This window comes from Carettochelys insculpta, chromosome 27 (assembly GCF_033958435.1).
Source record: "Carettochelys insculpta isolate YL-2023 chromosome 27, ASM3395843v1, whole genome shotgun sequence".
In the NCBI taxonomy this organism is placed as follows: Eukaryota; Metazoa; Chordata; order Testudines; family Carettochelyidae; genus Carettochelys; species Carettochelys insculpta.
The window spans coordinates 17003739-17027768 of NC_134163.1; the positions used below are offsets into that span (position 1 = coordinate 17003739).

The 24030-nt window shown below is 47.4% G+C and overlaps 1 protein-coding gene across 5 annotated transcripts in view; it reads left to right on the top strand.

The window, feature by feature from the left end:
- Positions 1–24030, top strand: part of EPS15L1 (epidermal growth factor receptor pathway substrate 15 like 1) — a 94710-nt gene that overhangs the window by 31129 nt on the left and 39551 nt on the right. For all 5 annotated transcript variants that reach the window (XM_074977988.1, XM_074977989.1, XM_074977991.1 and 2 more), the window contains 8 exons: positions 1183–1344; positions 11516–11713; positions 15889–16053; positions 17300–17426; positions 17789–17839; positions 18211–18347; positions 21738–21798; positions 23862–23944. In XM_074977988.1, coding sequence (XP_074834089.1) covers positions 1183–1344; positions 11516–11713; positions 15889–16053; positions 17300–17426; positions 17789–17839; positions 18211–18347; positions 21738–21798; positions 23862–23944 — 984 coding nt within the window. The remainder of the gene's footprint in view (positions 1–1182; positions 1345–11515; positions 11714–15888; positions 16054–17299; positions 17427–17788; positions 17840–18210; positions 18348–21737; positions 21799–23861; positions 23945–24030) is intronic.

Genomic DNA, 24030 nt, shown 5'->3' on the forward strand with positions numbered 1-24030 from the left:
TTCAACATCTTTATTAATGACCTGGATGAGGGACTGGACTGTACCCTCAGCAAGTTTGTGGATGACACCAAGCTAGCAGGAGAAGTAGATAGAATCCAGAGTGACCTGGATAAACTGGAGGATTGGGCCCAAAGAAATCTGATGCGGTTCAACAAGGAGAAATGTAGAGTCCTGCACTTGGGACGGAAAATTCTCAAACATTGTTACAGGCTGAGGACCGACTGGCTAAGCAGCAGTACAGTGGAAAAGGACCTAGGAGTTATGGTTGGTGAAAGGCTGGATATGAGTAAACAGTGTGCCCTTGTAGCCAAGAAGGCTGACGGCATATTAGGGTGCATTAGGAGGAGCGTTTTGAGCAAATCTAGAGAGGTGGTTGTTCCACTTTATTTGGCACTGGTGTGGCCACATCTGGAGTATTGCGTCCAGTTTTGCCACCCCCATAGCAGGGATGTGGATGTGTTGGAGCAGGTTCAGCAGAAGGCAATGAAAATGATTAAAGGGCTGGATCACATGACCTATGAGGAGCGGCTGAGGGATTTGGGCTTATTTAGTTTGCAGAAGGGAAGACTTAGGGGTGATTTAATAGCAGCCTTCAGCTTCCTGAAGGGGAGCTCTAATGAGGATGGAGAGAAACTGCTCTCAGTGGTGACAGATAGCAGAACAAGGAGCAAAGGTCTGAAGTTACAGAAGGAGAGGAGTAGGTTGGATATTAGCAAAAACTACTTCACCAGGAGGATGGTGAAGTACTGGAAAGCGAAGCCTAGAGAGTTGGTGGAATGTCCGTCCCCAGAGTTTTTTAAATCCTGGCTTGATACAGTCATGGCTGGATGACTTAGTGGGGGTTGATCCTGCTTGAAGCAGGGGGCTGGATTCGTTGATCTCTTGAGGTCCCTTCCAACCCTGTGATTCTATGATTCTGTGAAATCCTTTCCTCTAAAACTCTCTTCTCTCATCACATGGACATTGATTTGATACAGTAGATTGCTGATGAGTGGTGAAATGCTGGCAATGTTTTTGGTTTGTTTACAGAAAGGACTGAAACTTTTGGATGGGGAAAATGCTGTAGACAACACTGCAGGTTGAATTTGGAGTTTGCCTACCTCAGTCTGGTTCTGTAAGCTTAACCACTTGTCACAGGATATCAGTTAACTGTACTCTGTAATATTGTGGCACTTTTTTCAGGAACTGCAAAATGATTTAGACAGAGAAACAAGTAACTTGCAAGAGCTGGAAGCTCAGAAACAAGATGCTCAAGACCGCCTAGATGAAATGGACCAGCAGAAAGCCAAACTGAAAGATATGTTAAGTGATGTGAAACAGAAATGCCAGGAAGAAACACAGGTGGTGAGTGTTTATTAATTCTGGAGGTGATCCTGCATGTTGCGTTTTTTAGTGGGGGAATAAAAAGGTTTTTATTAATACAGTAAATAACTCTTGTTTTGCCTGCTAATTTTTCTCTTAATTACCTCTACAGTACTGACACACAGAGGTCCAGAAAATGGTTTTATTGACTTTAATAGCTTTATATAACAGTTTTGAATATTTATTGAGCACCATATATTGGTTGAAAAGCATGCTTCCTCCAGTGGTACAGGTAGTGGCAATGTCAGGAGATAAATATGTTTTGAGGAGGGATACGGTAAAGACAAGTTGGTTTTTGTAGTGCATGAAAGAGGTATGTGGACAGCTGTTGTGCAGGTTGCTAACAGGCATAGGATACCTGCACTTTTCACAAGGCATGAAACTTAGGAATCGGGGCATACCCTGTCCCCTGGTTAACTACCCACCTGTCCTGCCTCCTATTGGTGGGCCTGGGTAGGAGATAGATAATAAGGCAAAAAAAAATTATAATCCCACTTAAATATGTCCTTGGTATGCCCACACGTTGAAAACTTGAAAACAGTTCTGGTCGCTTCTCATCATTTCTCAAAAAAATATTGTTCAGCATCTTTATTTATGATCTGGATGATGGGATGCAGTGCACCCTCAAAAAAATTTGCAGATGACACTAAGATAGGGGGACACGTAGATATGTTTGAGGGTAGGGATAGGGTCCAGAGTGACCTAGATAAACTGGAGGATTGGGCCAAAGTAATCTGATGAGGTTCAACAACGACAAATGCAGAGTCCTGCACTTGGGATGGAAGAATTTCAAGCATTCTTACAGGCTGGGGACTGACTCGTTAAGTAGCAGTAAAGCAGAAAAGGACCTGGGGACTACAGCGGGTGAGAGGCTGGATATGAGTCAACAGTGTGCCCTTGTAGCCAAGAAAGCTAATGGCAGATTGGTGTGTATTAGGAGGAGTATTTGCAGCAGATCTGTAGAAATTATTTCCCTCTATTCAGCACTGGTGAGGCCAGTTCTTGGTCCCCCAGTGTAGAAGGGATGTGGATGCATTGAAGCGGGTCCAGCAGAGGGCAATGAAAATTATTAGGGGGCTAGATCACATGACCTAAGAGTAGAGGCTGAGGGATTTGGGCTTATTTAGATTTCAGGAGAGAAGAGTGAAGCGTGACTTAATAGCAGCCTTCAGCTTCCTCAATGGGGGCTCTACAGAGGATAGAGAGAGGTTCTCAGTAGTGACGGATGGCAGAACAAGGAGCAATGGCCTGAAGTTACAATGGGAGAGGTGTAGGTTGGCTATTAGGAAAAATTATTTCACCAGGTGAGTGGTGAAGCAATGGAATGCGTGATGTAGAGAGGTGGTGGAATCTCCATTCCTGGAGGTTTTTAAGTCCCAGCTTGACAAAGTCCTGGCTAGGATGATTTAATTAGGATCAGTCCTGCTTGGGAAGGGGGCTGGACTTGATGCACTTCTGAAGTCCCTTCCAGCCTTAGGATTCTATGATTCTGTGGATGTCATAAGCACTGTGATGGACTCCTCGACTGTCCCATAATGGTTCTGCACTTCCAGGCATCTCCTTGTGTGCCTCAGAGACTGAGAGGCCCTTTTTGTTGCTCTGGGACTTTCCCAAGGCAAGGGTCTCCCTTTACTGAGCTGTGTTCATCACGGGTCAATCTGAATTTGGGGTGGAGCAGGTCCCTCTCCACCAGCCTGGAGCTGCTTTGTCTCTGCCCCAGTTGACCAGCCCTACCAAGGGAAGTCATGGAGGGAGTCCCAGTCGCATCCATTGCCCTGAACTCCAGCCTGGGGATCCTAGGGAAGGAGGGAGCTAATGGGCTTTCCCTGGGCCTCTTCACCCACTACTGTCCTCTGGGGTCTTTTGCCCCTGTAGCATGTTGCTGGGGTACCTGGCTGTGCTGTGCTTGGGTCTCATCTGGTTTTCTCTACTCAACTCTCCACACTTCCAGCCTCCTTCTCTCTGAGCACCATGCCCCTCCCTTCCTGCTACCTGGGGAAAGCCTTTTATAGAGAGCCTGGAGGCCTTTACTGGTAACAGGTGCTTTTATTACAGCTTGATGCTGGCTGACTTCTGATGAGCCCCAGCTGCCTATCCAGCCTGAAGGACTGTACTCTCTGTGAACTTACAGAGGGAACAAAAAGGGATTCCTTCAGCTCCCAAAATGTTCCCCCTCTCTCAGGCACCTGTCAGCTGTAGTTTGTGATCTGCCACAGTACAGAGATGGCATCTGGGTCTGAGGTGGATAATCCAGGAGTGACCATCTTGTCCTGTGTAGGAATTGCTCTAAAAATGACTTCTATCCCTTTTTAAAATAGGCTGGCTGTTCCACTCAGGCAGTATCATCATCATGCCTATTCAGTATCTTTTTGTCTAAGCTACATCTACACTAGAGTGCTACTTCGAAAGAGCGTCTTTCGAAAGAGGGACATCAAAAGACGCTCCTTCGATGCATAGCATCTACGCATGGGCCAGGGCTGGTGCTGTGGACGAGAGATGTCAAAAGAACTACATGGCATGTCAAAAGGGGCCATCGCGGATGCAGAAGGAGAACGTCTACACATACCAGTGTCCCTTTTCGAAAGAAGGGGCCAGGAAAAGCTGCAGACAGGGTTGCAGGGTAGACAAGCCCTTCTGGGGCTGCAACAAGCTGCTCCTTTAAAGGGTCCCTCCTGAATACACTTGGCCTGCGCAGCACAAGTCCTGCAGAGGTGCCATAAGCCCCGCAGACACAGTGCCCGCAGGAATGGACGTGAACCAGCAGCAGGTAGACACCTTGTTGGCTGCCACCAGAGGAGTGGGTGCCCTGCTATCCACAGCACGAGTGGCCACCCAGCAGCTCCTGGCAGGGGACCCACTCCCAAGGGGCAGAAGGGGATGCCCCAGATGATTGGGCCCTTCTGCCCTCCCTCCTCTCTGCCTGTGTGCTCCACCAGCTCTGGAGCCACCCCACCAGCTTTGAGTGGTGGGAGGAACTTGTCCTGGGGGAGTGGGACAGAATCACAGAATCATAGGGCTGGAAGGGACCTCAGGAGGTCATCTAGTCCAGCCCCCTGCTTCAAGCAGGATCAACCCCTACTAAGTCATCCCAGCCAGGACCTTGTCCAGCTGGGACTTAAAAACCTCAAGGGATGGAGAATCCACCACCTCTCTAGGCAACGCATTCCAATGCTTCACCACCCGCCTGGTGAAGTTGTTTTTCCTAATATCTAACCTACACATTTCCCTCTTCAGCTTCTGACCATTACTCCTTGTTCTGCCATCTGACACCACTGAGAACAGTTTCTCACCCTCCTCTTTAGAGCTTCCCTTCAGGAAGTTGAAGGCTGCTATTAAATCATCTCTAAGTCTTCTCTTCTGTAAACTAAACAAGCCCAAATCCCTCAGCCTATCCTCATAGGTCTTGTGCTCCAGACTCTTAATCATTTTTGTTGCCCTTCGCTGAACCTGCTCTAGCAAATCCACATCCTTTTTATACTGGGGGACCCAAAACTGGACACACTATTCCAGATGTGGCCTCACCAGGGCCGAATAAAGAGGAATAACTACTTCTCTAGATCTGCTTGAAATGCTCCTCGTAATGCACCCCAGTATGCCGTTAGCTTTCTTCGTTACAAGGGCACACTGTTTCCTCATATCCAGTCTTTCATCCACCATAACCCCTAGGTCCCTTTCCATCATACTGCTGCTGAGCCAGTCGGTCCCCAGCCTGTAACAATGTTTGGGATTCTTCCGCCCCAGGTGCAGGACTCTACACTTCTCCTTATTGAACCGCATCAGATTTCTTTGTCCCAGTCCTCCAATTTATCCAAGTCCCTCTGGATTCTCTCTCTACCCTCCAACGTATCTACCTCTCCCCCGAGTTTTGTGTCATCCGCAAACTTGCTGAGGGTGCAACCCAGTCCCTCATCCAGGTCATTAATAAAGATGTTGAATAACACCGGCCCCAGAACCAAGCCTTGCGGCACTCCGCTTGAAAGAGACCACCATCCAGATATTGAGCCATTGACCACTACCTGTTGGGCCCGACCATCAAGCCAGCTTTCTATCCATCTTATAGTCCAAGGATCCAATCCATATATCCTTAACTTATGGACAAGAATGTTGTGGGAGACCGTATCAAAAGCCTTGCTGAAGTCAAGGTATATCACATCCACTGACTTCCTCATGTCCACAGAGCTTGTTACCTTGTCATAGAAGCTGATCAGATTGGTGAGGCAGGACTTGCCCCTGGTGAATCCATGTTGGCTACTTTTGATCACTTTCCCCTCTTCCAAGTGCTTCAAAATGGATTCCTTGAGGATTCCCTCCATTATTTTCCCAAGGGTTGAGGTAAGGCTGATGGGTCTATAGTTCCCTGGATTGTCCTTCTTTCCTTTTTTAAAGATGGGCACTATGTTTGCCTTCTTCCAGTCATCCGGTATCTCCCCTGATCTCCAAGAGTCTTCAAGGATAATGGCCAAAGGTTCAGCAATGACCTCTGCCAATTCCCTCACTACCCTGGGGTGCATTAAATCCAGACCCATGGACTTGTGCACATCTAGTTTTTCTAGATATCTCAGAACTTGTTCCTTCCCCACAGATGGCTGCCCTCCACCTTCCCATACTGCATCATCTAGGACCGTCGTTGGGAAGTTGACTTTGTCCGTGAAGACTGAGGCAAAAAAAGCATTGAGTACTTCAGCCTTTCCTGCATCATCTGTCACTAGGTTACCTCCCTCATCCAGTAATGGCTCCATACCTTCTCTGATAACCCGTTTATTGTTCACATGGCTGTAGAAACCCTTGTTGTTCTTCACATCCCTTGCCAGCTGGAGTTCCAATTGTGCTTTCACTTTCCTGATTACTGCCCGGCATTCTCCAGCCGTATGTTTATAGTCCTCCTTAGTCAACTGTCCTCGTTTCCATTTCTTGTGTGCATCCTTTTTGCATTTAAGCTGACTAAGGATTTCCCTGTTAAGCCAAGCTGGTTGCCTACCATGTTTGCATTTCTTACTACGCAGCGGGATTGTTTGTTCCCTTGCCTTCAGTAAGACTTGTTAAAATACTTCCAGTTCTCTTCAACTCTTTTCTCCTTCGTCTTCGTTTCCCAAGGGATCCTGCTTATCCGGTCTCTTAGGGAGTTGGTCTGCTCTTCTGAAATCAAGGGTCTGTATGTTACTGCTCACACTTCTTCTTTTCATCCAGATCCTTAAATATACGATCTCATGGTTGCTGCAGCCCAGGTTCCCTCCCACTTCTATTTCTTCGACTAGTTCTTCCCTGTTTGTGAGCAACAGGTCAAGTTGCGCACGGCCCCTGGTCAGTTCCTTCAGCACTTGTACCAAGAAGTTATCCCCAGTAGTCTCCAGAAACTTCCTGGATTCTCTGTGCTCTGCTGTACTGGTCTCCCAACAAATGTCTGGATGATTAAAGTCTCCCATGAGAACCAGGGCCTGTGATTTGGAAGCTTCGCTAAGCTGCCTGAAGAAAGCCTCATCTATCTCCTCTCCCTGAGCTGGCGGCCTATAACAGACACCAACCCCAACATCACCTCTGTTACTTCCACCTCTAAGCTTAGCCCAAAGACACTCAACTGGATGACAACCAGTGGCTCTGGAATTTCCAGATGCTGTGGCAGACATTCCTCAAGCTCTGCCAGTGGCTGACCCCTGCTCTGAGACACCAGGACACCTGGGTGCGGCGCACCCTCTCCATCGAGACAGGCCACTCCAGACAGCTACTGCTCCATGGGACACCAGTTTGGTGTGGTCAACGCCACAGTTGGGGCCATTGTGATGGAGGTAAGTAGGCCTGGGCACACACCACACTGGAGCGGGTGGGGGGGGACTGGGGAGGGGCTCAGGGTGGGGGTCTGGGGAGGGGGCCGGGTGCACTCCGCACACCCTCACAGGTGCCTATGTCCCCTCCCCTCAGGTGGTCCGTGGACTTAACGCCATGCTCCTTCAGAGGGTCATCTGCATCGAGGACCTGGACATGGCCATCCCGGGCTTTGGTGCACTGGGGTTCCCGAACTGCTTCAGGGCCCTCAACAGGACCCACATACCCATCTGCGTCCCAGAGCACAGCAGAGGACAGTACATAAACACAAAGGGCTACCATTCAGTGGCCCTGCAGGCCATGGTGGACAGCTGGGGCTGGTTTCAGGACATCTGTGTGGGCTGGCTTAGCTGCACCCATGACACAGGGGTCTTCTGTAACTTGGGCCTCTGCTGCTGGTTGGAGATGAGGACCTACATCCCCCAGAAGGAGATTCTGCTGGGGGACACTGCCTTGCCCCTCTGCCTGGTGGCTGACACCACATACCTACTCCAGCCCTGGCTCATGCGCCCACCGCACCCCCAGCCAGGAGCGCTTCAACACACAGCTGAACCATACCTGCCAGGTGTTTGAGCGTACCTTTGGTGTCCTGAAGGGGCAGTGGTGCTGCCTCCATGCCTGCCTGGATATGGGTGTCCTCAGTGTCCCTCAGGGAGTGGGCACCTGCTGCACTTTACATAATATTGTGGAGAGTAGGGGGAAGGCCTTAAGTTGGGGGTGGGCAGTCAAGGTTGGCATGGGCTACCTCCAGCCGGCTGCCACCTCTAGCCTCCAGGCCCACCGGGACAGGGTTTGCATCCGGGACACCCTGCGCCGGCACTTCAACCAGGGGCCCCAGTGAGTGCTGCCCTGGCCAACCCCGGAAGGCCTCCTGCACGCTCCCCCTACCCCCACACTCCCTCCACCGAGCACATGGCACATTAAGGTTTGGGAAGAATAAAACAGTGTATTACAAACTACTAAAACTGGGGGTAGAACATATTTGTCAACAGAACAGCGGGGATAACTATATACAGGAGTGGGGGCTAACTATGTACAGGAGAGGGGGATAACTACTTACAGAGGAAGGAGGACCTAGGTGGCCCAGGCACTGGGCCATCACTCCAGGGCAGGGGTGGAGGGCTGTGACCCCCCACTGGCTCCAGGTCCCATGCTCCCTGTCTTCTGGGTCCCTGGCGGGGGTTGGGAGCACGGTAAGGTACAGTCAGCGATCAGCCTTGGGCTGGTGGTCAGGTCCAGTGGGCTCTTCTCCCGGGGGGATGACAGGTGGGGCCACGGCGGGGGTAGGGGGCCAGGAAGGGGGTAGCCAGACCAGGAGCTCCCAATACATACGCGCGATATCCCGGAAGGTGGCCATAAAGTCCCCCCAGGCTGCCAAGTGTCAGGCAGCCTCCTACTCCTTGAACTGGAGGTGCTGCTCTGCCAGTTCCATCTGGTGCCAGATGGAGGTGGCGATGTGGGGGCCCTCAGCTGGCTGCCGCAGGCTCTGAGGGAAGCAGGCCTGTCCTGGCGCTGCTGGTGCCTCTGGACGGTCACTGTCCCTCGCCTCCGGGGGGCTGTCTGGGACCACGGACACAGCAAGACTCTCCTGGCGCTTGGATGGTATGGCTGTGGAAATGGGGAAGGGGAGAAAAAGGCCGTGAGTACCGACCCCTGCCCCGTGGCCCACCACTCCATCCACCAATGGCCGCTGTGTCCCTATTCTCCGTCCCCTGTCCCATGGGTTCGGTGGCCCTGTGGGCGACCCCTTTGTGTGGTCCTCTCCCTCCCCTCCCCTCCCCCTCACAGGGGCAGGGTACAGTGCTGTCTATGGAAGCAAGGGCTGACTGACACTGGTGCCCGTGGTCTGCTGGGGTGTGTGTGGGAGGCCCCGGTCGTGTGTCGTGCCCCCGCCCCATGACCTGGGGGTGTGTGCTCTGTGAGGTACATACCTGAGGGTCCACCGCTGAGGTCGGGGGATGCCAGTCAGGCAGATGCCCGGCTGGAGGTTCAGGAGAGGAGGTCAGTGACCAGCTCCCCATTTCCGCTGGACCACTGCATGGCCTCAGTGCCCGGGTCCATCCCTGGTGGCGTGGGACTGGGCAACGGTTCAGGCTCCTGCTCTTTGACTTGCTTGGGCTCCTCGGCCACTATATCAAGGATAGCTGGCGGGGAGGAGGTGTCCCCTGGGCCCAGGATGGCCTTGAGCTCCCAGTAATAGGGCCAAGCGGCAGAGGTGGCCCCTGACTGGCTGGCTGAGTCCCAAGCATGGGAGTAACCCTGCTGCAACTCCTTCGCCTTACTCCTAACATGGCCAGGAGTGCAGGCAGGGTGACCCCAGGCGGTCAAACCCTTGGCCAGCCAGGCAAAGGCAGCTGCGTTCTGCCACTTGCTCCCCATAACCCGGAGCACCTACTCCAGAGCCCCAGCAGATCCTGGAGCTCAGCTTCGCTCCAGGAGGGGCCACGCTTCTTCCCCCTTCACCCCCAGCCAGACCCTTGCGAGCCCTGGGGTCAGTTGGAGAGGGAGTCTTGGGACTGCTCTGGTGCCTGGCTGCTCTCCATCACTGGTGGGGGGCTGCTGGGGGTCGCTGTTAAGCATGCAGGGGCACTACATCTGATGGCTGCTGCCTGCATGCTCTCAGCTTCCTGACGTGGAGTTTCCTGGTCCGTGCAGCTTTAAGAGCCGCTGCGTGCACAGATTGTAGGGCCTGGCAGGAGCTGGACAGCACGTCTACATGTCCCAGCTGATTGCTGCCATGGTGGAACCTGCTCTTTCGAATTAGCAGGACGCGGAGTGTCTACACACATTGTTTTTTGATTTTCAACATCCAAGTAGCACCCTATTCCTATTTTCTGATTGGGATAGCAATTTCAATGTCTGCAGCACCTAACATCGATTTCAACTTGGAAGTAGTGCATGGTACGTGTAGACACGACGCACACTGCTTTGAAGTGGTACCTGCTCTTTCAAAGTAGCAGGCTAGTGTAAATGTGGCTATAAAGTTGCACTCATTTTTGTATCTGAATGAAATATCTGGCTATCTGAGAAGTCAAGCTTATTCTGTCTTCATGTTGAGGGAGAGGAGACCCTTCCACAAGGCTACTAATTCTTATTAATGTCTAAAGTTTTAGAGTCTTTTTAGGTAAAATATGAATTTGCTGATCTTTTAATGGTAGTTTTTTAAAAAGAAAACAAAGCCCTAAAGATATACTGGTACATGTATACACACCTCCCTATCACTGTACCATCAGTTCGTGTGTTAATCACTTGTGGCTTTTGACCTTTATTTCCATCTTAGTAGCTCCTTTAACTCTTTGCCTAGTCATTGGTATTGTTCTTGGATACTGTTGGAAGGTGTAAAGCATGTACATCTATTTTCTTAGGTTTTTTTACTTGAGATGGATAAATAAATGGATAATATCCTATGAAAGAAATAACCTACGATAAATAATGCAGTGGTGTTCATGTTTAAAATTTCAGGAAGTATTTAACTCAGTCAGTAGTTTCAAACATCAGGATTTGTGTTTCAGTTCTGTATCTATGCTTAAAGCCACAGATGAAAATACAGGTAAATGAATTTCTTTAATTTCCTAATAAACAGGAAAAAGTTAATTAAAAAGTGAGAAGTAGGTTAAGCAATAATATTCCTCTTCACTTGTGGACTCTGTCAACATTTACAAGTTACTCAATTAAATACTATTCATGCTAGAGGTGAAAATGCCAATTTTCGGGGAACCAGGCTCAAAGCTGGGAAGTTTTGTCTGAGTCTTTTAAAAGTTTCAGTAAAGTAAGATACATTATTTTAATGACTAGCATTTTCATTTATAACTTGATTTCAGTATCATCAACATATAGTCTCTTTATAGAAACCCAGTATGATTGGTCATAAAGGTACATAGGAAACAGGAAATTGGTATAACATTTTTAAACTTTGTTTTGTTGAAAGCTGACCACTTGAATAAATGTACATAGTATATTTAAAACAAAAGCTACAGACAGAGGAGTGGTGTTCTCCTTCAGCTGAGTTTTGGAATCCACAGGAAAAGCATTAAAAGAACATTTTAACAGGTATTTAGTGGCTGTCTTATTTCTAATATGTAATAGTTATCAGTTGCTTCCCCAGGCTTATATATATCTCAGTAGTTTACTTCAAGAATCCTAATTCCACATGAGTTTTAACTCACTTTACTTCTTGGAATGATGTAAGTTGGTTTTATATTTCCTTAGCAGCTCACAGTTCAGATGTTGACATAATGAAATATGAATTAATCACAAATAATTAATATAAACATTACTATAATTTCAGTTTGCACTCTCGAGTTGGCATTGCATGTCAATTTTTTTTTTCCAGATTTCTTCACTGAAGATGGAGATTCAGTCTCAGGAATCAGATTTAAAATTACAGGAAGATGATCTGAATAGAGCAAAAGCAGAGCTGAATCGTCTCCAGCAAGAAGAGACTCAGCTGGAACAGAGTATTCAAGCGGGAAGAGTGCAACTTGAAACAATAATTAAATCTTTAAAATCAACACAAGAAGAAATTAATCAGGTATTCTCTTTAGTATTGTACAAATCTTTCACCCTTCTTTAAAGTCCAGTAGTTTAAGAAGGGATGAACTGCACCTACAGAGGAAATCCTGCAGAATTAAAATAGACAGCTTTAATTAAATAGGCTTTTGTGACTGCAGACTAGAGCTGTGTCTACACTACAGAATAACTTCAAAGTAAGCAACTTCAAAATTGAGAGTCTACACACAAAATGCACACACCCTTACTTAGAAGTAGGCTTCCCCCTACTTCACCGTTAAGCCTCTGCAACAATTAGCCCCTACTTTGAAGTAAGGGGCCAGGAAATGATACGGGCATGGGGTCGCAAGGCCAATGAGCCCTTCTGGGCTCGCAGCCAGCTGTCCTCTTAAAGGGCCCCTCCCAACAACCCCACCCTGCATGTGCTCAAGGCTGCCAAGCTGTGGGCAGCAACAGAGCACCTTCTGGGGAGAACAGCCTGCTCCTACCCTCCTAGAGGACGATGTCCTGGCCAGCCTGCTGCCCATGATGGTTGCTGTCATCTTTCAGTCACACAGCCGGGTTGCCCTCCTGGGACCAAGCCTGCAGGCCCTGGCCACAGCACTGATGCCCCTCCCGTGGGCCCCCCAGTCTGGCACCAGTGCGCCTTAGCCACCACCAGTGAGTGGTGGGACTGGCTAGTGCTGGAGGACTGAGACAATGAGCGGTGACTGAGGAACTTCAAAATGACCTGCCAGACGTTCACAGACCTCTGCCACTGGCTCACCCCAGTCCTCCAGCACTGAGAGGCACGGATACAGCCAGCGTTCCCGGTGAGGAAGAGGATGGCCATCGCTCTGTGGAGGCTGGCCACCCCTGACAGCCTGTGATCCGTTGGCCTCCAATTCGGCGTCAGCAAGGCCACCATTGTAGTGGTGATGATTGAGGTAAGTCTGACCCCCACCGTGGACCCACCCTGGGGAGAGGGACGGCTGGTGGGCGGGGGTACTGAGGGGGCAGCTCCTGGTCCAGCATTCATGGACATGTCTTCCTTCCCTCCAGCAGGTCGTCCGAGCCATCAACAAGGTTCTCTTGCCATGAGTCGTGACCCCGGGGGACCTGGACCCTGCCCTTGCTGAGTTCATGGACCTAGGCTTCCCCTAGGTTGTTTTAGAGCTCTAGATGGGATGCATATGGCAATCTGAGCTCCAGACCACAGCAGGAGCACCTACATTAACAGGAAGGGGTACCACTCAGTGGTGCTCCAGGCCCTGGTGGATGCGAGGGGCTGTTTCCTGGATGTGTGTGGGCTGGCTGGCTAGGGCCCATGATGTTCGAGTGTTCGGGAATTCATGGCTGGGACACCAGATCCAGGAGGGCACATATGTCCCCCCGCAGAAGCTCACACTTGGGGACATCACGATGCCCCCCTGCATTGTGGCTGATGCTGCGTACCCCCTGCACCCATGGTTCACGCGGCCCTATACTGAATGCACCATGCCAGCCCAGGACACTTTAACAGCCGCGTCAACCATGTCAGGGACACAGTTGAGCTGGTGTTTGGGAGACTGCAGGGAAGATTTCGCAGCCTCCTCACCAGGCTGGATGTCAGCCTCCCAAACACCCCCTTGGTCATCACTGCCTACTGTGGCCTCTGCTGTGCCCCTGGAGGGCCAATGGGAGCCCTTCATCCAGGGCTGGGCCGTGGACCCAGGGGCTGGGTATGAGCAGCTGCCTGCTGCCCCAGGCCTCGAGGCACAGAAGTGGGGTCAGAGCCCGGGAGGCCTTGTGCCAGGCCTTCATGCAGGGCCTACCCTGACCCTCCCAGCTACAATATGCACCACCGCCCCCCCCACTCATCCATCCCTCATACTGTCCACCCTTACCGTTCTCCCACCAAGCACCAGGGCCACGAGATTAGGGTGGGAACATTAAACTTTAGCATCGGGGGAATAAATTTGTTTTGCAAAACCAACCAGAACAATGTGTGAGAAACTATTTACAGTGCATGGGGGGAATAGTCCACAGGAGGGAGCCAGAGGGGCTAGGTGCAGCAACTGAATTGGGAGTGGGACTAAGTGGGAGAAATGAACGGGGAGGTGGGGGAAGGCTCAGTCGTCCAGGGGCATGGGGGGGCAGGAGCTGCATCTGCTATGGCTGCCCTTACCACCCCGGTCTGGGGCGCCTTGCAGGGCTGCGACAGGCCAGGACCACAGGCAGGTAGGGCTTGGGTGGAGGTGCTGTGGGCTTGGGCTCCTCAGGGTGTGCAGGGGAGGCCACTGGGTCTGGGCCAGGTGCACCTGCCTCAGCCAGCAGCCACTGAGCCAGATCCAGGGGGCGGACGGTGACAGGCCCGGCAGGAGGTGGGCGGCGGTGGGGGGATAGCTGCCGAAGGGGCAGCTGCAGTGGGGGAGGGAGCAGCTGCAAGTTGGGTGGGCGGTTGTGGGAGGCAGGCGGCCAAGGCCTGGGCCATGGTGTCCAGGCTGCCAGCCAGCCACACCCACATGTTCCATTCCATCACCAGCCGGTCGTGGAGCTCTCTGCTCATCTCCTGCATGACCACCCAGTTGGCAGCTGACTCCTCCCTCCAGTGCCATCTGCAGGAGGCCCTGCTGTGGCTGTGGGAGGATGCAGGCTGGGGTGATGAGGCCGGCTCCCTGCAGCTGCAACCCACTCTGGTGTGCTGCGGCACCTTCCCAACAATGGGCCTGTGAAGGCAGAAGGGAATGGGGATGGCCTGTTAGTGCTGGGTCTCAACCCCTCTCCCCTGCCACCCAGTAGCCCGTGAGCCCTGTGGGATCCCAGGTGCCTAGAGGTTCCCGCCTGGTAAGGGTTGGCCCGTGTTCCTTCCTTCTCCTCGTCCCCAGGCGTGTGGGCTGTGGAGTTGTTCCAGGTGGGCCCCGTTCCCATCCCTGGCAACATCTGACTCGTCCTGTACATACTGGCTACGACAGCCTGGGGTTCAGGCGAGGCTCGGCTGGAGGATGCTTGGCTGGGTGTCCCAGAGGGGAGAGTGATGATGAGGGTCCCATCGTTGGAACCCTCATCATCGTCCTTGGTCACCGTCTGCCACTCCTTGCTCGAGGGGCTCATGGTGCAGGAGGGACCTGCCTCATGCTCTCTGTCTGCGGGGAGGGGAGGGAGGAGTGGAGGTGTGCACCACATGCTCTGGGGCAACTGTGTCCCTTGGTCCCAGGAGCCTGTGCAGCTCCTGGTAACGGGGCAGTGGATGGGCCATGCCCCGACCAGCTGGCAGCATTGCTGGCCTTGATGTATGTCTGGCGGAGTTCTTTTACTTCTATTTGCACACTGCTGCCAGTGCAGTCGTGGATGGCGAGGCCGCTGGCCAGCTGGTCAAATGCATTTGTGTTCCTCTGCTGGGCGCCACTTTGCCAAAGGACCTCCTCCTCCACCCCACAGAGCGAGGAGGTCCTTCAGCTTGTCCTCAGTCCAGGAGGCTCCCCTCCTGGCATAGCCCTTGCCCAGGTGCTGCGACCCCTCGGACTCCTCGTCCAGGGCCGCCGGGAGGTGGATATTCTGGCATGGTGGCCAGAGGGTTCAGAGATGGGCTGGTGCTTCGAGCAGGAGTAGTCTGAGTGGGAGCTCATGCTGCCTCTGCTTGTGGCATGATCTCAGCTTCTTGTGTGGGGTTGTTGGAGGCTGTTTCCCTTAAGGTGGCTGGCAGGGACAATAGAGCCCTGCCTGGGCTGGCCAGAGTGTCCCCCTCCTCTGCAGGGAGGAGGGGTGCCTCCTTGGCAGACTCCTTACTTCCAAGTAAGGAGTGCAGAGCATCTACACACACTTAACTTTGAAGTAAACCTCTGCTCCATTCCTGGGAATGAAGTAGTGACTTCGAAGTTAGGCTCCCTTACTTGAAGTTAACTTCAAAGTAAGGGAAAGTGTGCGTAAATGCTCTGCATGCTACTTCAAAGTAGCAGCTTACTTCGAGGTTAACTTAGAAGTAAGTTTGTAGCGTAGATGTAGCCTAGTAATTTGCAGTTCATGTAAAAATTAAGACAGTGCTGCAACAATTAATTTGTTTTTTAGCCTCATGCAAATTTACTCTATATTTCTGTATACAGTAACAGAATTCCAGAGTCACTGCAATGTTCAGCTTTATAAATAAGTATAGTTTTCATTTTCAAAGAGTGCTCGTTGTTTGCTTATTCAGATGTATGCATAATTCTGCATGATACTGAAGTATTTTTCGTTATTTAGGCAAGAAGTAAGCTTTCTCAGCTTCAAGAGAGTTACCAGGAAGTCAGTAAAAGTATTGAACAAAAGAATGAAGCTCTGAATGGGATTCATGGTGGTAGTATGACGAATTTAGCAGACATAAGTGAAGGAATTGCACAGAAAGAAAGAGCCAATTATGGAGTTATGGTAAAGACTGAATGAAAGTAGCAAGTGGATTTATATTTCAATGTAGTGTAAAACACATTTTACAGTTCTTATGTTTGTATCTTGTACCTAAACTCAGATTGTAAAAAGATTTGTATTTAGTTGATCATGTAGCCTTAACAGGCCCTGAAAACTCTGCAAGATATCAGCTTCTGTCCATAGGTTTAGAACATTGTATTTCTGGTGACAGTTAATTCTTAAGTCTTATCTATACTAAAAATAGCTGGCTGGTATAGCTATGCCATCAAACCTTGGTAGTGGAGATACAATTTTATATCAGCAAAAAAAAATTTTTTTTTTGCTGTTGATATAACTTATAGGAGTTCCTCAAACTAAGTAAGTTATACTGGCTAAAGTGCTTTAGTGGTTATTGTCAAGTACAATTTCAAGTGGAAGTCTCTTGAATTTTGCTTTTATTGTTAAAGACTGAGAAGCACTTACTAGAATAGACCTCTTATATATGATCTTTTCATAAAATGTTTCTTTTCTTCTTAATCCTTCCTGCTTCCTCTATATTTTGTTTCTTTTGCTGTTGAAAAAATTAATTTTAGTCCAATTCATTTGTGTGTTCGCTACTGAGAAGACATCCTTCAGCTTAATAAAATCCAAGTTTTTGACAGTTGTTCTTGTTGTTAGTAAACATTTCCTATGGTCAAAAGGCATCAGTCAGTATTGGAGTGCCAATGTACTGAGTGCTATACAAACCTAGATAAGAGAATCCCTACTGCAGAGATTTTAAAGCTTAAAACCCAAAGACAAGACTACAGTGATATCTCAGAGGAGCAAATGCATATGATGAAGAATTGACCTAGAAAGTTCTGTTCTAATTGTTCCTGTTCCACCACAGTGTAGGTGGAGATCAATATCCAAAGATTTATGGAAATATATATTTATATTGGAAATTGTGATGTTTTACATGGAGTTGGGGCTTTGCAAACCCTAGAAGAACAGAATTTTTGAAAGTTTGTACAGGAGCTTCAGAAATTAACATGCAAAAATCGGAAATACCACCTTTTGTGTTCTGTAAATAGTTGGTTTGTATATCCTCAAGCAATGTATTTTGTGATCTTTGCTTCAGCTTAAAGTGCACTTCTGATGTCAATAAGGAGCTTCTTGAATTTAAAATGACATTGAACATGAATAAGATATGTCAGAATTCTGCACACTGAATGATTAATCATTTTAATAGTGATAAAAATCTTCATAATGCTTCTCTCCTTAATTCTAGGGTGATCCCTTCAAGAGTAAAGCTTTATTATTTAGTAATAATACACCAGAATTGCATACAGACCCATTCCAGGCTGAAGATCCATTCAAATCCGACCCTTTTAAAGGAGCAGACCCTTTCAAAGGCAGTAAGTAACTGATGGCTGATATAAAAACCAGAAGACCAACTGTACTTTAAATGTATTTTTACAAGTTACACTAATTTTATTAACTTAGTGCACATCTACAATGCCCTGCAGTTTGGACTAAGGGACGGGAAGAGCAGTGCACTCCGAAGTGCCACACTTTAGCTTCACTGTGTGGATGCTCTTGGTACAAACGTAAAGGCCCAGAGTTTACACTTTCAAGTTTGCTTGTGAAATATCTATTCACGGGAATTACAATATAGCACTTTGGTGTGTGCTACAGTTGACACCCTGTTAGTCTGAACTATGGGCCCAGTGTACACATTCTGTAAGTCGTTGACAGAATTTTTTCCGTTTTCACCTAGATGATCCATTCCAGAATGATCCTTTCTCAGAACAGCCTCCTGTTTCAACAGGTAACAGCTTGTCCTTTGTGAGAGGTGGGATATAATTTATAGACAAATATCGATAAGCCTGCTCCTGTATATGCATGAATTAAGGAAGAAGTTTAGTAAAGTGTATGTGCAATTTTATTAAATATAGTTCATAACTGTATCGTAAATGTCATACAACATCCACTTAGTTGGAATTTAAAACCATCATAATATTTTTCTCCTTTTTTTAAAGTAGAATATACCAGTAGTTTAATATTTGATAAATAAGTTTGCAATAAAGTCATATTTGCTCCCACTCCTTGCTAATGCAGGATTGCTCTCTACAGCACATGGTTTAGTGTTTTACCTATAAGGTAGTTAATTTTGTTTACATCCCTTAACTCTTCTGCTAGATCCATTTGGAGGGGATCCTTTTAAAGAAAATGATCCATTTCATAGTTCTGTCTCTGAGGATTTTTTTAAGAAACAGGTGAAAAGTGACCCATTTACTTCAGATCCATTCACAAAAAACCCAACACTGCCTTCAAAGGTAGGTAATGTTTAAATTTTATATGTCACTCTATAATACTTTTATGTATGGTTGTCCAAGTATCTTAACGTAAAAGAACAAGAAAAAGGTGTCTGGGGATTTGCTTAAGTTCTATATAGATGATGTGACTAATTACATTCTTGAATACTGAGTCCATGAGCAGTTGGAACTGATGACTTACAGCTGTTACAGCAGCTCATCATGAATTCTTACACTAGGTATTAAATTAAACTTCCTTTAACTTGTGTCCGTTATATGAAAATTTTGTTCTGTACCACACTATCATCAGTGTAAAATAGTATGTATTGCCAAATGTCCATCATTTTGTAACGGACATACTTACTCAATGGCACAAAACAATTCATACATAAGTCATACATTATCAACTTTATATGAGTATACTTGGTTGATTATCATTTGTGTGTTTGGCACAGTTGTGTTGTATAACCAGGATAGTTATAGTGGATTTGAATAAACCGTAGTTTGGAGTCAAGCTGTTGGACTTGTCTTATAGCTAAGACCCTACCAAAATAATGGTCCATTTTGCTCAATTTCACAATCATGGGGTTTAAAAAACACATACATGATTTCAGGTATTTAAATCTGAAATTTCATGGTGTTGTAACTGTAGGGTCCTGACCCAGTGGACCTATTGGGGATGTCACAATGTTATTGTAGTGAAGTCGTAGTATTACTACTGTTACTTCTGCACTGCTGCTGGCAGTGGTAGTGCCTTCAGAGCTGAGTGGCAGCTGCTAACTAGGAGCCCAGCTCTGAAATCTGTACCAATACCAGCAGCACTGCAGAAGTAAAGATGGAATGTATGGTATTGCTACCCTTACTTCTATGCTTTTGCCTTCAGAGCTGAGCCTTTGGCCAGCAGCCACCACTCTCCGACTGCTCATTGCCACACTTAGTTCTGTGCTGCTGCTGGCATTGTCTTCATAGTGAGGTGCCTGACTTGCAGCCACTGCTTTCTGGTCACCTAACTCTGAAGGCAGTGTGGAAGTAGAGGTGGCAATATCATGACCGAAAAACTCTGGTCTCTCCTATGAAATCTATATACAGTGTAGGGTAAAAGTACACAAAAGACAGATTTCATGGTGGAGACAAAATATCACAGTCTTGATGAGTTTTTCCCCAGCACTGCATTTGGTAGCACCCTATTTATATCAGAGTAATGGTGTTCCTGTTCAGCAATGCTGGAGTACCTCTCCGGGCGCGAGCCTGGGCACTTATTATGGAGACTCTGGGCTGCCCAGACACCAGTGTCCCCCTCTTGGCTTTACTGATATAGTCCAAAGGAGAGGATAACCTCCACGTCTGGTACCAGCTCAGCTGCAGGAGTTGCTGGGACAGTGCCAGAAGTTGACACCGAACCGCCTTCAGACTCCACTCCGAATTTTCTGTCAGGGTTTACTCCCTTAGCCTTTCTCCTTCCCAGGATAACCCACAAGGCAGTGGAGTGTGGAGAATGTGTGGTTAAGGATCCCACTACTTCATACCTTCCTGTCACCACGAGTTACCATATCTCCCTGTGGAGCAATGACCTCATATCCCCGGGACCCTCCTCCCCACCTTTGGCGCCCCCCCCCCCCCCAGCTACCATCACCAGAGCGGCGTCAAACAAGGATGCATGCTTGCTCCGACATTGTTCGGGATCTTCTTCGCACTCCTCCTGAAGCATGCCTTTGGATCTTCAACAGAGGGCATCTTGCTGCACACAAGATCTGATGGGAAACTGTTTAACCTTGCAAGGCTGAAAGCTAAGTCTAAGGTGTGGGAAGTCCTCATCAGAGACATGCTGTTCGCAGATGATGCTGCTGTAGTGTCTCTCACAGAAGACCAGCTTCAAAAACTGCTGGATCAGTTCTCCAAAGCATGCAAGGACTTTGGGCTTACCATCAGCCTAAAGAAGACGAACGTACTTGGTCAGGATGTTGCTGAATCCCTATCAATCAGCATTGACAACTATACGTTAGAGGTTGTCCACGAGTTCATGTACCTTGGGTCCACCATCACTGACACCCTGTCATTGGACACTGAGCTAAATAGGAGGATCGGAAAAGCGACCACAACTCAGTCCAGACTCAGCAAGAGAGTGTGGAATAACAACAAGCTGTACACTCACACCAAAATGCAAGTCTACAGAGCCTGCATCCTCAGCACCCTCCTTTATGGCAGCGAGACTTGGACCCTGTATGCCCGCCAGGAAAAGAGGCTGAACGTCTTCCACTTGCGCTGCCTCAGGCGCATCCTTGGAATATCATGGAAGGACAGAGTGACCAACACTGCCGTCCTCGAGCAAGCTGGAATCCCAACCATGCACACCCTCCTCAGGCAGCGTCAGCTCCGCTGGCTTGGCCGCATCCACAGGATGAATGATGGAAGGATTCCAAAAGACATCCTGTATGGTGAGCTAGCCTCTGGCAAAAGACCTCCTGGACGCCCCCAGTTGCGCTACAAAGATTTCTGCAAGAGAGACCTCAGAGAGGTAGACATCGAGCTGGCCAACTGGGAAGAACTAGCAGACGACCGCAGCAGATGGAGGCAGGGGTTACACAAGGGCCTTCAGAAGGGCGAGATGAGGATCAGACAGCTAGCAGAGGAGAAGCGAGCGCACAGAAAGCACACTAAGGACTTGCCAGACATCCACCACATCTGCAAGAGATGCAGCAAGGACTGTCACTCGTGTGGGTCTTCATAGTCACAGTAGACGCTGTAAATGAAGTCCTCAGTTGAAACTATAAAGGGTGCGATCCATAGTCTATGCAGACTGAAGGATGCCTACTACTATCCTTTTTGTGAAAATGTGTTTCAGAGAATTCCTTTCTTTTTACAAGCACAAGGCAACATTTTAAAATTTCAGTGCCTAAAGATATGCACCTGAATAAGTGGCCAAATTTTCAGAGTTTTGAGTACCTGCAGCTACTCTTTATTTAATGAAAAGTTATGGTACTTGGAAGTTCTGACATTAAGCCACATTTATTTAAATGCCTAGCTTTGGGCACTCAAGCCTGAAGAGTTTGACAACAGACTTCTATACACGTACGTTCTTAGGTTTTGCATCGGTGACTAATATAATGTTTATTTTACTACTGTCCATTGCTCTGGAATACGTTCTGCTCAATGGGTTGTCATCAATACCGTGGTGTAACATTGCTCTCAAGATCTACGTGCACTAATAGCATGAGTTCATTCAACAAGAATATTTCGTAATGTTTGGTCAAATTCAAATTCCACTGACCTTTTAACAGACTTACACTAGAGATTAGTTTGGCCTAGAATGGCAGTTTTCATAATGTAGGGAACATTTTGATTTACATAAAGGTAAGTGCAGATAAATTAAAACTATTAACGCATTGAATTTCTTCTTTCCCCCTTATTTAGCATGATCCCTTTGAAAGCAGTGATCCTTTCACATCTTCAAGTATCTCTTCAAAAGGCCCGGGTAAGAAAAGCACAAGAAACTTTTGTCATTTTGACACACAGTATATCAGTTAAAATTTGGAGATTGCCAGAGCCAGCACTAAGCATAAACAGACCAAACAATTGCTTAGGCCCTGACTATTGCAAAGAAGCCCACAAAAATATTAATTACTACTATTTTGTGTTTGGGGACCCCAAATATTCCTATTTAGAGTCCCCTGTAGGCTAGCACCGACACTGGAGATTGCAGAGTTCACCCTCACACCTCAGAATAGCAAAAGCATACTGCAGTTCTGTAGGGTACAAGTGTAATTATTACAGACTCTCAAAGGATACTCCTCACAGGGTGTATTCATTGCTTATACCCTTCCTTCTAAGCAAACAGTGATGAAACAGATAAAATTAATTCAGTCTGAGACAACATTTACTCTTTTAGGAAAATTCCCCTTTAAGTGAGGCATTCCAAGGACTGCCATGTCCAGGGCAGTTTGTGGCAACATGACTTCAGTAGAACCATGCTTATGTGAGACTGGGAGAGAGAAAGCTAGTGCACAGAGCCTGTAAGGAGGTAGCTCTGTCTTTATAGCAGCTTTTAATATCCATAGCTTCTGAGAACCAGGTTACCTGGACCTCCTCGGGTAGGGAAAACCACATACCTCTTCCCCTTTGACAGAATATGGCAAAATCTTCCATCTGGGGAGAATTTAACGTGCCACCTCTTTCTCTTCCCTTCTGTGGACATGACAGTCTGGGTCTTCTAGGTTAAGGACAGGTATCATTTGAGCATGACTGAGTCTAATGGGTAAACAAGGCTTCAGGTTGACTTAGAGGAGCTTTCAAGATCATGGAAGAGTTTATTGAAGTTGACAATTAGTTCACAGTGATTAGTAACTCAATGTGCGAACGGAATTTAAAAACTAGGATGCTAGAAACACGAATTCAGAGATGATATCTTGTAATCTTTGAAAACAGTGCTTGAGAAAGGAATCTTTGGGAAAGTTGGAAAGTATGTGGTCTGAGTAGGCTTTGATTTATCTACATGTGGAAGTCCATGAGAACTAATGAAAATGAATTAAAGGTTTGATTTAAAGTGTATTATTTAAGCCAAATAAACTCCTGTGTGAGCATTCTTTTGGAATTAAAGCCGTGTTACTCTGATTTCTCTTAACTAAATCAAATGAAGTCCCCTTAATTCTTAATCATAGAATCATAAAGCTGGAAGGAACCTTGAAAGGTCAAGTCCAGTCCGCTGCACTCAGACCACGTACCATCTAGACCATTCTTGACAGGTGTTTGTCTAACCTGCTCTTAAACATCTCCAATCATGGAGATTCCACAGTTTCCCCAGGCAATTTATTCCAGTGCTCAACCACCTTGGCAGTTAGAAAGTTTTTCCTAAGTCCAACCTAAACCTCCCTTGTTGCAATTTAAGTCCATTGCTTCTAGTCCTATCATCAGAGATTAAGGAGAATAATTTTTCCCTCCTCAACCTTTTGTTTGTGAGGGTGTTCATGCAGAGGTTTAATGTGGTTTGAATTTTCAGCTTCCAATTCATACCTGCTGTTAATTCAGATTAATTTTCCTGGATGTCTCCATGTAAATAAGCCCTTAAGTAACAAAATCTGAATGAACAGCACTGAAAATAAACTGCTGCCTATAAGAGAGCTATGAATGGATAAACAGAAGTTCAATTAATTGAGTTTTTTTCCTCAAGTATTGTCTTGCTAATAGTGCATATCTTCTTAGTGCCAGATTTTTTAACCAAGGAAAAGAAATTGACCATTGTTTTAGTTCATTGTAGCCAGAACTGCTGACTTGACATTATTTTATAGCAAATATTTTAAGAAAACATGTTGTATTAGGTGATATTTAACAGCCATTATTGTGGTTTTTGACAGCATCATAAAGGAAAAAACACAACTTTTGTGTGAATTTATTAAAAAAAATGTGGTTTTGACATTAGTATCAAGGGGGCTTTTTTAAATTTGTCTGGTGGTCTATTTAAGTGACAGTAGATTTTTCCCAATCTAGGTATTATTTTCAATAAAATAAAAATGATATAGCTTTGTTCTGTACTTGTTTCAGATCCTTTTGGAACATTAGACCCATTTGGAAGTGGTGCCTTCAGTAGCAATGAGGGTTTTGCAGATTTTAGCCAGATGTCAAAGGTAAATGTTACCAAAGCAAGCATCAGTCCTTCTCTGTAAATGCTTTTTTTTTTTCATTTAATTCTTGAAGAGTCCAAAGAAGAAAA